Source organism: Alosa pseudoharengus, unplaced genomic scaffold, assembly GCF_046254945.1.
Source record: "Alosa pseudoharengus isolate Yale_2024_CS ecotype anadromous, Long Island Sound unplaced genomic scaffold, YU_APseudo_1.1 YU_APseudo_1.1_scf_4, whole genome shotgun sequence".
NCBI lineage: Eukaryota > Metazoa > Chordata > Actinopteri > Clupeiformes > Clupeidae > Alosa > Alosa pseudoharengus.
Window position 1 is genome coordinate 21,006,640 of NW_027468774.1, and position 15,671 is coordinate 21,022,310.

A 15,671-nucleotide genomic window follows, 5' to 3' on the forward strand; every position below is an offset into this window, starting at 1 on the left:
TCTTCTGTGGGCAAGTGCTGTTTTGTGCTTCAAAGCGAGCAAAGAAGCGGTTCAGGTTGTTGAGCAGAGGGATGTTGCTCTCACAGCTCTGTGTCGCGGGCTTGTAGTGATGAGATGGGTGTCTCACACCTGTAACTGCCCCCACCCCTCTGTCAATTGCTGTCTTTGTCCTGTCAAGTGCTCTACCAGAGCACCTTCCCCCAAAGCTTTGCAGGCTGCTACAATTAAGGTGTGACTGTGGCTCTCTGCTCCCATAGACCTCTCCGGAATAAGTCCCGCCTCCGAAACATCCGGATCCACCCAACTTCCGGGCGTCGAATGTCTATGGGAAAATAACATGGCGTTTTGAAATATCATAGCCTACCTGTCAAACATCTGTAGGTGGCGAAGTAGAAAAAAATGGTGGGCCGATTGGCCTACATACTTCTGCCATCTAGTTTCCACTGGATTTTTTCATTGTCGGTGAAATATATCAGTAAGAAGCAAGGCTAACGAGTTTTGACTAAAAACGGTAACATCGAACTTTCTCAAAACACATCCGAATTACATGATTTGGATGTCAACTCAACGTATGTACTCCCAATCATCCGTAAATTGATCTAAAGTGCATTTTACTCCGAATAATTCCTTTAAGCAGGGAGGTTGGTAACGTTAATGCTGCTAGTTAACATTAGCTTGGCTACTGTAGCCTTCATACTGTATGATTCATATCAATCATTAACCTAGGAATACTTCGTGCATTTAATGAACATTTTGTGTAATAATTCACGGCAAATTAATAAACTGAATATGGTGGGATGGCTCAGGCTCAGATTGGAGCTGGTGACTTCAACCCACAGTCTTCAGAACCACCAGAGTCACCAAGCATAGCTGCTCCTAATGGTGCGATGCTATTTCCTATTGCCACTACAGTGAGCATATTTTGTCATTCATTTTAGAAACGCCATGTTGACAGTGCTGTTTAGATTCTATGGGCTAAGCCCCGAATGTTTTCAACTGCTGGCGCCACCCCTGCTTCTAGCCATAAGTAAGATCACGTCATGTTTGCTTGTCAAGTGTTCACCAGAAATGAACATTGCATGACACTCCTGCGATCCAAGACAGGTTCTCTTCAAGTTGTTTGTTTTTTCAATATTTATTTTAATTAATCAAACAGCAAACATCCTGACTTACATCCTCATATGCACATCTCATTTCCAAATAATATCCTACAGACAAGGACACAAGTTACTCTTCTTCTTAAAGTGAAAGGCCCCTAGACTTACACACCACTAATATAATGTAATCATGACATTAAAGGTATAGGTGTTAAAAAAGTAAAAAGGTTGACAGTGGGTTATGAAAGTTAATAACAATTAAGTTACTCAAACTTGTTTCATTTTCTTTCTCTCCAGACATTTCCCATTATAGAGCAGCTGGTTCTGTGCAACCAAAGGTATTCCGCAAGATACAGCATGGAAATAGGAAGAGGCCACTAAATGACTTCTGATACAAAGACTTCAAATGGTTGTAGTATTCCATATTTAATGTTTTGCTATACCCCTTCCATAATTTTTTCGCTTCCAAATTCTCCATCGTCTGTCTTCAAATCAGAATCAGACTTTTTTCTAACTGGAAGCAAGACGGTGATTCAAAGACCATTCCAAATCAGACCATTGTAAAAATAATTGTTGAAAAAAAAAATTGTTTAAATATGATGTAGTTGTTGCTCACATGCTGTGTGTGTGTGTTTGTTTGTTTGTTTGTTTAAATGTATGCAAACTGGCAGTGAAGGTGGTTTCTCTTATCAACAAAAGGGGAAAGAGTTGAAGTAAAACTTGTCCAATTGAACAAAAATGAATATGATTGTATAAATATGATGTATGATTTCTGTTTAAAATATCAATGCATTTCCGCTGAAGTGTCTATTATATTTTAGTTTTATATATTGTGTTTTCAATGCACATTATAAATAAATGGGAAATTAGTTAAGATTTATATTGGCTTTTTAGTTTTTTAGCAAAAGTATTTGAACAAGGTGAGACTGGTGAAATATATGCACCTTACTGCTGTGGTGTAGTCTAGTTAGCTGTAGTGGGTATACTGTGATCAACCCCAAATGTTAATACATTTCCTTGCCTATATACTGAGACGGTGATGCTTTTTAAGTGGGTATACTGTATAGTCCTGCATATCACGTAGACTACTCCACTGACTTACAGAACAAGGGATTTTCTGTGCATGGATGTTGACCAGTTGTATGATGTGGCCCCTTTGTGGCCCCTGTCTCAGAAAAATCCTAGAACCGCCACTGGGACAGTTCTAATGTGTCAAAGATAGTTGTAACAAGCCAGTTTGAAGACGATGACGATGATGATTTTATACATCCTAGATAGATTTCTAGGCCTGTCCTTAGACTGAGGCTGGGGCTATATGACCCCAAAAGGCCTCAGATTAAAGAAGTTTGAGAAAGGCTGATTTATAATAATAATAATAACCTTGGACTTATATAGCACCTTTCATGGTACCCAAGGTCGCTTTACAATGAGGGGGGGTAAGGGGTCCTCACTAGTAACCACCACCAATGTGTAGCACCCACCTGGGTGATGCACGGCAGCCATTATGCGCCAGAACGCTCACCACACACCAGCTTGAGGTGGAGAGTGAGGGAGTGAATGAGCCAATTACAGTGGGGGATGATTAGGGGGCCAGATTGAATGAGCCAGGTTGGGAATTTAGCCAGGACACCGGGGAACCCCCTACTCTTTACGATAAGTGCCATGGGATCTTTAATGACCACAGTGAGTCAGGACCTCGGTTTAACGTCTCATCCGAAGGACGGCATCTCCTACAGTGCAGTGTCCCCGTCACAGCACTGGGGCATTGGGATCGATTTTTTGGCCAGAGGGAAGAGTGCCACCTACTGGCCACCCACCAACACCACTTCCAGCAGCAACCCAGTTTTCCAAGGAGGTCTCCCATCCAAGTACTAACCAGGCCCACACCTGCTTAGCTTCAGTAATTCAGCTAAGACAAGGTATCCATTGGTATGGCTGCTGGATTTATGCCTCATGGTGGCAGAAATATGATTGTATTAGATGCTCTAGTGCTGAATAAGTGGGAAATTCTCTTTTTAGTCATGTTGTCCCCTTTGATCAGCATTTAGTAGGAACAAATCTTGTCAAGCAGGAAAATTATGCTCCGTGGAAACTGATTTAGCAAGGAAATTAAACAGTTTGCTATTCATGTCAAATAGAAAGCTAAGTCACCTATCATTATCATGATCAATCGTTAATAATTGATTATAGTTGAAGAATTAAATGGTTTAACACAATGCCAGTTCATCTTTCTGACCTGCTACAGTCAGGCTCATAAGGTATGAGCTACATCAGGCGCGTAACTGAAGCGTTCCATTCGCGACGTGTAAAATCCATTTTAGATGAATGGTCTATTTTTTTCGAACGTACGCCCCACTGTCACGTCTGGTGTAGCTACTTCCATTGATTATAATGGAATCTAATTGTTGCAGCAGACGCAACGCGAACGGAACGCTTCAGTTACGCGCCTGGTGTAGCTCAGCCCTAAGTCCCTTGAGGGGGTGTGAGACAACCTTTGCGCAGGGATGGGCAGTAGAAACTGACTTGATAGATAGATAATAGATAGATAGATAGATAGATAGATATAGATACTTTATTGATCCCCAGGGGAAATTCAAGGTCTCAGTAGCATACAGACATCACACACACATTCACTAACAGCAGAAAAAAGTAATTAAAAGTATAAAATATAAAAAACACAACTAAGCAATAAGGACAGTAGAAGATAAAGAATATACTAAATATACTAAAATACAAATTATACTAAATAACACTTAATCTAAATCAATTTTAAAAACAGTATCCACATAGTGGGTGATTAATCAAGAGGCGCTTGCAATGACTGAGGCAGGGACTGAGCCTGTGATTCTCTGTGCATAGTAAGGTAAGGTAAAGTGCTCTGTGTGAGTGAGTGTCTTGGTGACTTTGTATTTTGTATCAGAATAGGTATTTTTGTAAAAATAATAAATTAAAATTACCGTATTTTCTGGACTATAAGTCACACTTTTTTTCATAGTTTGGCTGGTCCTGCGACTTATAGTCAGGTGCGACTTATATATGAAAAAAAGTATATAATTGAACCTGTTTTTAAATGTTAATTTATATTAACTGACATGAACCCTACATGAAACATTATCGTCTACAGCCTTGAGAGAGCGCTCTCAAATGCACAAGTCGTGAAACACACGTGCATACTTAAATCCTCAAATTATGGCCGGGATTCTATTTAGCTGGGCCTCAGATTCGGACAAATAAAAGCCAGTATAATTTTGTTTCAATTTAACTCATAAAAGAGCGCTTCTTAATAATTTATATTGTTGGTTGGTTTAATATTGTTGCCAACGAAGTCATCGTCCTACACCATGAGTCTCCAACATGTTGCTCTCAAGCTACCAGTCGCATGCAGCCCCAGGTTAACCTACATTTAAACACAATTGTTGCTGCCAGGCATCAGCCTACGAATTTTATAAAAAGGTAAATCATGCATAATTTAAAAAATAACTAAATTTAGGCTATCTTAGGCCTCTTTGGCTATATGGAATAAGGTTTCCCTTGCAGCACAGCACACCATGAATGAATGAATGAATGAAAGCGGATGCCTTATCTCGCAATAAGCGGATGGACATCCCGACACTCTTTCATTCATGAAACTTAATAGTGAACCATTGCCATTGATAGCCTACCTGTATGCTGCTCCAAACGAAAAGTATAGGCCTATGTCTCACAGTAAAACGCAAGAAATAAAACCCTAGCTGACTCGAATAGGCTACAAGCCATGGTCCAAATAAAGGTGCTGTGCCCAGCCATAAATTCAGGATTCACGATAGTCTGTCCCCTAAACATTCCTCACCCGTTATCTAGACATGCATGAAAACATTTGAAAACAAAACTCACTGCCATGTAATATTTGATCGCTGTTTTGCTACTAATTATCTTTCACGTGAATACGCACAGAAAGTGAAAGTAGGCCTGCGCTCCGTGTCTGTCTGTTCACGTCCGCAATCGATTATAACGTTACTCAAATGAAGAACACATCCATGTTCTCTCGCGTTATATTATAGGCTGTCATGCTTCTGTATTTGCGGTTCCTGATCGCTAAACGTTTGTTTTCCTTTCCTGTCGATAGCGGTTGATGTAGAAGCACGTAATAGGCTATAATAATTTGACTTTAGCGGTGACAAATCCTGCTGAGAGAGAGAGAGAGCAAAGAGAGAGGCACCCCCAAAGTGGTCCTGCATGTGCGCGCGCTTGTGTGTGTCTCTGCATGGGGTTCAATTGAAGTCAGAGGTCCGCTTTCAGGCCGCTCCATTATTAGATTAACGTCAGACAGCGGGACTTTTATTAGTATGCTCAATACTTAGTAATCATTTATGCGCAATCCCGCGCTGAAATTTAGGGCCTGGTTTTAAATGCGCATCTTTTTTTCTCTCACTCTTTCAGCGAGCATTTGTTCCTCTGCCAGCTTGTGCCAATAGCCTATATCGTCCAAAATGCTTGATTGCATTGCATTCTCCACATGTTTAGCTAAAAATTCATGTACCACATCAGCATTTTTGTTCAGTGAATCTTTTGTAAATTGCTTTACAATAGCGTCGGGCACTTGTCACTATTCACTCCTTCGTCTTCAACATTCCCTGTAGAATTCTCAATATTTTTGGCCTCAATTTGTCCAGTTACATAGTCTGTCTGTTCTTAGTCTTGGATTTTGTGAAATAAATTTCTAAATAGGCTACCAAGCTGGAATCAAAGCACATCGACTCCCCTCTCACACCCTAAACACGCACTTCGAGCAAACAAAAAACGCCTCAGTCTCACGGAATAGCCAGAACTGTATCTGACCGGTGTAACGTTGGTAATAAATCATCCATCGCAAAGAATGATTTTTGTAGCACGTGCAACAAATATGTGTAGGTACAGCCCTGCCCTGAATACATCTCAACGTGCGCTCTAAAACATCTGGTTTAAATGGAGATGTAGATCATCACGGGTGCGAACGTGTTGTGGCTAACTCACTTAGCTCCTGTTAGTAGCCTAGGTTATGGTCATAAGCAAATGAGATGACAGTCGAAAGATACAATTAGTGCTGTTATCGATTTGCTTGGTAGCCTATAAACGCATTTATGGTTTTCTACAAATACATCAATAATCAAATTGGCCTCCATCACTCAACCATGCTAACGGTAACATTATTTTACCTACTTTCTGCTATTGATAGGATTAACGTAGCCTATACCTGCAGTAAAAAACAAGCATGTCCGATAAACATTCTCAGATTTATTTCGGCTTCAAGAGGAAATGGGAATTACATGTCATGCAGAAATCATCCTACCCTTAGAAGTTCTCTGCGGTAAACTACTGTAGCCTACAGTCTTGTCCTTGTAGGAAGCTAGTGTCTTTCCAACCCACTTAACTTCCAACAAAATTACGTCTCACTGCAACGATCTCCATCTAGTGGACAAACGACTACTTATCGCCAATACTGGAAATGCAGCCATGATGATGATGATGATGATGAATATTTATTTAATTCTACTGAATTTGTAATTATGTATCGGCCGTTCTAATACCGATAGTATGTGGGTGCCTGTGTGTGTGTGTGCGTGTGTATATGTGTGCACCACCATCTAGGCCAATGAGTGTACAGTCACTAAATGTACACATAACTTAATTTTTTAGACCGCCCCCATGGATGAAATTCTACGAAACTTGGCATACCCCCAGAGAATGTCAGGTTAATCATACACATAACATTTGGTGCAGTATTGAACGTCTTTACTGAAGAGAGGGGCGATTAAAGCAGAATGATATTGCATTTTCATTTTTTACCGGGGGGGGGGTGCAAATCACAAATGAGTGATTATGGGCTAGGTTGATGTGGGCCCTTGAGACCAACATACCATAAAAATATCTTCATCCTCGGTGCCACGGTTCAGGTAGTTATTTAGGAAAAACTGCATTTTTTGGGTTTCAGGGGGCCCAGCACGGAGGGGGAGTGGCCCCCCGGGGACCAAACGAAATTTTTTCGCGGCGGTCATAATTATGCAATAATATTTTTTGATGAAGTAATATGTCCATTATTTAACAGTTGTTAATGATTAGTTAGGGTGAGGATACATATTTTATAAACCACTTCCTAATACTATAATTCATGATTAACTCAGGAGTTACAAGTGGTTAGTTAATGATATTTTGTGAGCTTATCTCAAGTGAGGACTCTCTATGCCTTGCAACACATTTTCAAATGAGTTGTAAAGATTACATTCACATTCATTAATTTAGCAGTCAAGCGACGTGTCGATTAAATTGAAGGCCATTGACATAACAGTGAAAGCCAGGAATCGAACCCCCAACTTTTCAGGCTACTGCATGCTAGTCCAGATCTTTATCCACTACACTACCTTGGCCCAGACAGAAACCCCTACATCTATGCAAGAGTTTCTGTTTTCTTCTACTACACACTGTTAAGCATTTATTAAACATCTGTAAACTATTATTAAATGCTGTATTCTTTGTTTGTAAAGCATTATTCCTACATAAATTCTCATCTGTAAATCATGTATACACACAGTTAAAAATGGTTTGTTCATAGTAAACACGCATATCTAAATTATATTTTTTAATTGACGGTATTGTAATACCACTGGGCAGAGGTAGTGTAGTGGATAGGGAGCCTGGTTAACATCATAAAGTTGGGGGTTCAAGCCCCGGCGTCCACCTATGTGGCCTTGCCCTTTAATTTCATTGACATGTGTAAGTCGCTTTGGGTGAAAGTTTCGGCTAAATGAATAAATGCAAGAGTAAACTTTATAACTCATTTGTAAATGTGTTGCAAGGCATAAAACGTCCTCACTTTAGATGAGCTCAAAAAATATCATTAACTAACCACTTGTAACTCCTGAGTTAATCATTAATTATAGTGTTAGGAAGTGGTTTATAAAATATGTATCCTCACCCTAACTAATCATTAGTGCATGTGTATGTAACAACTGTTAAATAATGGAAACATTACTTAATCAAAAACATATTATTGCATCATTTATTAAGTATTAACAATAATGTATAAACATATTTTAGATATAGGCTTAGTTACTATGAACAAACTATTAATAACTGTGTGTGTATTTTTGTTTCTTTTAAGCACATTGAATGACATTTTGTATGATAATGTGCTATATAAATAAACTTGAACTTGAACAAATGCTTTACTGATGATACATTATGTATGCAGGGCTCCAGAGTGCGACCAATTTGGTCGCATATGCGACCTAATTTTTCAGAAGTGCGACTAAAAAAAATCGGAGGTCGCACCGGTGCGACCAGCTATTCGAGAGAGGAAAAAGTGTCCGCATTGAAACTCTACCTTTGCTTCAATAACAGACACATATTTGGCCAATATCGTGGTTTAAACAAATCACAGATAGTGAAGGGCGGGACCTCCCCTCTGATTGGCGGTGGCAGTGCCTGTGTGTAAATTCATGGAGGTATTATGTGTAAATTTGAAAATGTGTGTGCTGCAGAGAGAGAGAGGGAGGTCAGAGACCCGTCAGATAAACAGAGTGGATGTAGTTGCATACAGTGTGGTCACATAGGCCGAGATAAATGTCCCCTCTCCCCACTGCCTTTCAGCGGCTGGCAGCAGCAAACCGATCAGACGAGCCCGAGATGATGATCAAGTTTATCGTTGCCTACGATAGGCCTAGTGAAACTTCCCTTCACCAAGTTCAGTCCGAAATAATTATTCACCAGAAAAATAGTTTGAACGTAAAGCCGACGTACAGGAATGCCACTTGCGCCAAATTTATAGGAGTCATTGCAGATGAAAAGACGTCTTAAAATTGTGAACAATGCATACAAGGCCTTCGCGAACAACAGAGATACAGATATCGCCGAAAAGGAGTGTCATTACATGCAGGGAGTAACCCGGTTTTCAACAGCAATATTCGTTTTGCGCGCGAGTTGTGTAAACTCATTCTGATGGCATCAATCAATTTAATCCGGTATTTGGAGCAAACCGAACATCGCTGCTACATTTAAAGCCAGAATATTCCCTGCATGTATACAGTGGTCATTGTGTACGGTGAATTGAATGGACACATTTAGATCGAGCATGGCAAGTCATTGCAATAGCCTATAATAATAGGCCTACCATTTCGTTACTGCATTAACCATGTTCTTATTGAAAATTTAAAAATACTAAAATTAAAAAGTAAATTGCATTGTGGCGCTGTCAAATGATTATTGCAATCATCATTGCAAAATCACATAAAAATCCCCCAGGCTACTTGGAACATCTCTTTAAATTGTGCTCAAATACATTTCTATGGAAGATGCTAGCATGGCGAGCTGGTTTAGCCAGGCCTAAAGATCATGAAGGATAGTATGTAAAACATTGAGCCATGAGATGTGCAGTTTGAAGCCCTTAAAAGACGTGCACTGTTAATTTACTCACTGTTATTTTTATTTAATCCATCTTGAGATGTTTTCAGCTCAGTGAAGCACTTTAAGCACCAACACTTCATTAAGTTACTTTTCTTGTAGAATTGTAAATCATAAGTCATAGGACAACCTATATAGGACAGTAATTAAGGAAAAAAAGTGAACCTGCTGCGGTGTTAAATGCAATGTGGTTGACAATTTGGGTGCACCTAACTTTTGTGCTGGTGCACCTAAGAAAAAAAGTTAGGCGCATCAGTGCAACCAGTGCAAAAAGTTAGTCTGGAGCCCTGAATACATACAAATGCAACAGCATGATCTGAATATGTCACAGAAAAGTACACTGTATGTAGCAAGATTGCAGCCATCAACTTCCCCACTCTCTCTCACACCTACTCCAACAGAGTGGCAAAGAAGGCCCAATCCATTGCAGCTGACCATAGCCGTCCTGCCAGTTTAAGCTACTCCCCTCAGGCCGTAGGTACTCCATGCCCAGATGCAGGTCCAATAGACTCAGAAAGTCTTTTATCCCAACTTCCATTTCCATTTTTATCAGTCTGCCAAAACTGTTTTAACTATATTTATTTTTATTATTGTGTTTTAGATACTGAGTATTTTTATGTATTTTTTGTGTGTCTTGTCCTTATGTCTGTCTGTCTGCTGGCTGTGAAAATAATTGCCCCTTGGGGATAATAAAGTCACCTTGACCTTGTATAGACTTTGTGTAAAGATAAGAAAAAAGGTGCAGGTCACAGACAATTACTTTTTGTTGGTGTTTTGATTCATTTGATTTTATTGCCATTCCCAAGTATGTAAGTCCTCATAGACCTTATGCTTTTGTAAGCTACTGACTTTGGGGCAAATTTTACAAAATTCCTCCCTCCAATCGCCAAATCGCTTTACCGTATACTTCAGTTTCCAGTTGAAGTATGAGGCATAGCGTTCCTTATCCTCCGCCAGACTCTTCAGGAACTTTCCAAGCTCCTCTAATGAGGGGAAGTCGTCCACATGGATGAAGGAGTCTTTTGGTGCCACCGCCTCATACTGTTCCCGTGGTGGACCTAAAACTACAGGCACTGCTCCACCCATGAAGCCATTGTACCACAACTTCTCTGTGATGTAGTCTTTGAAAATGGAGTTCTCAAAAGACAGGTAGAAGTAGCAGTGAGAGATTGTGGGTAACAGAACATTACCATCAAGGCGCTTATTCAGTGCTCCACCATACACATTCACTGGTATAATTGTTTTCAGTCTGTTGTAAACAGCAGTTCTCTTATGGTGGGCTGCAAAATTGCTCACAACCCAACAAGCCATAGATGACTTGTTCTTTGGTATGAAATCCTCAACTGTCAATCCTGTACCGAAGTCCTGGGGTACCAAACTGCCATATGGTGTATAGATATCTGCATCACGGCGGTAAGACATGGTGCAATTAAAGTGCCCAGCAAAGGGCTTCACATTACCATTATGTGCTGGACTTTCCAGTGAGAACCATACCCACTTCTGCCTCCGTGGTCGGGTCTGGTCTACAGGCAGTCTTTGTTGGCCTTGAATTAGCTCACGGTTGTGGAAAACCACAAAATCTGCTTGAGAGAACATGGACCGATCGTCCACCAACTTGCAGTTTGGTATGCCAAACCTCTCCCAACACACATTACCATCCACACTAGATTTATCTCCAAAAGGCCAGTACCACACTAAAACAGTTGTATTTTTGGCATTAATATTCATGTCAATGACTTCAGTTTCAATTCTTGAGGTCATTTTCATTTTAAAAAACAGTGAAGGCCACTGGATAAGCAAACTGCCAAAAAGCGTGAGACAGACAAAGAAGGCAGCAGCCAGCAGTGTACATCTGTGGCTACAGAAGTCCAGCATATTAGTTTTCCGATTGTTTTTGCTGTAAAACAAAACAACAAAGAAGCACAAATAAAAAAATATATCAAACAATACAGACTGGATGCTTAATCATATTACAGTACCACTCAGCAGTTGCAATCTCTAATCTCCCTTCCTCCTCAGACCACTCTCACTCATTATATTGTTGCATCCATTTGAATAGTTGCAAAGTTATGAACATAGGTAAAATGTTTTTGTTGGATGTAAGGAACTAAAGGTCTGATGTCTGATAAAAAAATATTTTGACTGTGTCCAGGGCCCCTTACTGGTCCTGTGCCCCTGGGCAAGCAAACATCACCTAACCAACTGCTAGCTGTCTGTGTCCTGAATACACTGTAAAAAACGGCAACAAAAACAACCTGGGCAAACCTAGAGTTTCAATTGCACGGGAGCAGCACGAGAGGGAGGGGGAGGGAGTAGCGAGCTAGCTCTCTGTTTTGTTTGAAAGTCAACAGAAGCGACATTACCCAGCTTCGCTTAGAGCACCTTTAATTAAGGCATTAAGATCCATTTCCAAAAGATTATTTTTTTTATTCCTCTTTTTAGTCAACTTTAGCAAGGGGCTGAATACTTTTAATAGGCACTGTACATCCTTTGGTCAGTCATAGGACTTCAGACCTCTTATGACTTTTATGGACATACACCTGGACATTGGACTTTTAATGCCTTCATGCCGGTCATCTTTAAAAATCCCAACCTCCCAAAAAAGTGTGTTCATGAGATCAGCTCGGAAAACAAATACAGGAAACACATAAATAAGTTAATAGAACTGCTTACTATGGTTGAGCAAGAAGGAAAATGTCACAGGCTGGTGTTTCTATAGCATTAATTTAGTCATAAATGAACTTGCCTATTTTTAATGAGAGTAAAATTCGTCTCTTGTGCTGTTGCAAGGGAGGTTGAAGAATATGACAGTGAGGTCAAGTCACAATTCTCCGAGCTAAAAATCCAACCCAAATGCATTCAAGTCATTTTTCCTCTATTTTTCCTCCTCATTTCCACCTCATTTCATATAAGATGGTATAAGCTTCCTTACCCTTTGATGGAAGTGTAGAACACCTGCAAACTGTGCCCTTATGAGGTACTTGCTCTGGCTGTTACTCCAGAATGACATTCAGGATTGTATTGTTCTGAGGTTGGATGCCAACAACCAACCGCCCCGCCCCGTCCCGCCCCGCCCCGTCTATCTATCCCTATCTCAGGTGACTGTAATGATCACTGCGCAGGATGGCCAGGATCTGTCAAATGATATGAATTGGGTCATTGTAGTGGCTGACTAGTCCATGACAGAAATGTTAATCTCCTGGCTAGGGAGCTCAATAAAATGTAAATGGAAACAAATGTTAGTCATTAACTTATTAAAATGTTTTTATTGATGCTTAAAATGTAAGCATCATTAATAATGGATTTGGTCTGTATTTATTCCTTCTTCCTTAATACCAAACTTAATAGCAAACTCAGCGTAAATCTAAGGTTAGTGATATACAGTATTTTAAGGATCCAAAAAGAGAAACTGGCAAAATAGTTGTACAATAGATACTCCTATACCTGCATACTTTTCAAACCTGTTTGCCAGGTTCATGGCTGGACTGGGACAATAAATTGGCCCTGGCATCTTATGTACAATAGAATAAATAGGTATCGTCTTCTCTTCTTACATGCACACGTACGTTGTCATAACTAGGCCTACTTGTCATAAACTGTCAAGCATATTTTATAAATGTATGTTACATAGCTTAAATGTCTCTAAGTTGATGAATTAGTCTCAGGTAAATCTTAACTTTCACTTAAGGGATGTGTGGAGCATTACTAGATCAACCAGTTCTCTATACAATAGCTCAAAGGTGACACTTTAATGAGTCTTCAACTGCAAGCAAATATGAACAGAGGTGAACTAGATAGATAGATAGATAGATAGATAGATAGATAGATAGATAGATAGATATTTTATTGATCCCCAGGGGAAATTCAAGAGCAAAGTCCAGGCAAAGTAGCATTTTACGACCGACTAATTCAGTCAAATCGGGCGTTACGATGATGGACAGGTTTGTTTATTTAACAATAAAACTGATGCTGCTATGACCGAACTGTCTTTGCACTACCATGCCAGTTGAAAACTTTAATTTAAATTGGTGTGATATGTCTTAATGTTTTTAGCTATGTCTTGTTTTTAATTCTAGTCTAGTTTTTAACTACATGTCTTTGTCTTCACCGTGGGATGGAGGGAAATGTAATTTCGATTGCTTTGTATGTCTGGAACATGTGAAGAATCAACAATAAAGCTGACTTTGACTCTATTTAAATAAAAGAAGAAAAATAGCAGTGATCTTACATCTATCAACAGAAGCAGCAAAAAGACCCAGGAGATTTATGTTTTATATTTATATCATATTATGTCCAAATTCAGGACAACCGGTCAAAAAGCTCCATCCTCCACCACAGGGTTCAGTACTGGGGTCACTTCTGTTCATCATCTACCTCTTTCTATTTCAAATATTTTATTGTGAAAAACATTTCAAAATATTACACATTTATACACATTCAGAGTTTTTTTTTTTAAGTAGGAAATAACAACACAAACAATAACCCACTGTAGGAACTTAAAATTGTCTAGGGATTGTTTCAGAAATGAAGTCTCAGTCAGCCAGGAGTCAAGTCAGAAATCTCAGAGAGCTTTATTTACGAATCCGGAGACCTACGTCGTGTTGCTAACAGACGCAGTCTGATGTTACAAACAGGGAAACACTTTTTATACTTCACTGACAGTTCAGACAAGACATGACATCTCCATTAATGGTACGCAAACTTGTTTACGACATAGTTACCCAAAGAGTCAACCATATCTATAAGGCTGTATCCCATAACGACCAAGGGCCATGGAATTCAGTCAAGATTGACCCCAAGACAGTAAATAAGGTCTTAGGGCGCCAGCCGTCGAGAAGAGGCCTACCCAGCCTCCTTCGAGGACACACACACACTCAGTCATGGTACACACATACACAGCATTGACACACGCATGGCTGCAACCATGCGCTCACCATGAAGGCACATACACACACAGCAGGACTGCACACTCACACACTCAGCATGGCTGCGCAAACACCTTGAACATGGAATTCCACAGTTGTTAACACATAAATCTCTCCTTCACTTTCTGCTTACAGCAGCGTCTCTTTCTTCAGCTTTGCACAGACCATACCAAAAGAGTAAATGGTTGAATATAGCCTGCACTTAAATGGAAACACCTTTAAGGCCAAAATTTCTCACTACACCACACACAACAACAAATAACAAGGCCCACCCCCCACCCTCACACAAACACATAACCCACCCTGGGACTTCCTGATCTATTACATTGCTGAGGCAATAAGATATTATGGATAAACAAAACAACATCTTAACAAGATCAATGAATGTGCTGGAGAAGGGGATACCAAATCTCCTCGAATTTCTCCAGTCTGTTTGATAGCACATACCGTATCCTTTCTAGGTGCAAAAGTCGGATCATTTCGTCTAGCCACATTTTAACAGAAGGGGTCTCACTTTTCTTCCAAAATTGTAAGAGTAGTTTCTTAGCTGTAATTAATATGTATGATAGCAATTTTTGTTGGAGTACTGGGAGTGAATTAAACTTATCTGACACGCCTAGGCTAGCACCACCAAAATTGGATCTGGTTCCAGTAAAGTCTCAAGCATATCTGATATTGATTTAAATATCTGGACCCAAAATGGTAAAATCTTAGGGCAAAGACAGTAACTGTGAAGTAGAGAGGCTTCATCTGCCATACATTTATCACACAATGGAGATTTTTCAGGGAATATCTTGTGTAGTTTTGTTTTTGAGAGGTGGAGTCTATGGATTATCTTAAACTGAATCAAACAATGTCTTGAATTAGCAGAGCATTTATGTATTTTTTCCAAAGCATCATCCCAGAGTTCTTCACTTATTCCCTCCCCAAATTCTTGTTCCCAAAGAGTTAATACCCTGCGTAGATGGTACGGACCTGCTTAATAGTGCAGAATAAAGTGTTGAAATGAGATGCCTAGCTCCGCCTTGAAATATAAACAACACATCCAAAGTTGTGGGTTCAACACAATCTAGTTTGGGTACATGTTTCCTCACATAGTCCCTCACCTGTAGATATCTGAAGAAATTATTGACTTCATATTGACTTTGAAGTTGGCTGAAAGAGGCAAAATTTTTATTAATGAAAAGATTTCTAATGTTCAGAATACCCAACTCTCTCCATTGTGAGAAGGCAG

At 39.8% G+C, this 15,671-nt stretch overlaps 1 protein-coding gene across 1 annotated transcript; it reads right to left on the bottom strand.

Annotated features, from left to right (window-relative positions):
• Positions 1-2,762: 2,762 nt before the first annotated feature.
• Positions 2,763-12,526, bottom strand: LOC143101956 (alpha-(1,3)-fucosyltransferase 7-like). Its single transcript, XM_076265263.1, has 2 exons — positions 12,445-12,526; positions 2,763-11,409 (listed from the first exon to the last, which is right to left on the bottom strand). The coding sequence occupies exon 2, from the start codon at positions 11,385-11,387 to the stop codon at positions 10,302-10,304; it is 1,086 nt and encodes a 361-aa protein (XP_076121378.1). The 5' UTR covers positions 11,388-11,409; positions 12,445-12,526; the 3' UTR covers positions 2,763-10,301.
• Positions 12,527-15,671: the final 3,145 nt, after the last annotated feature.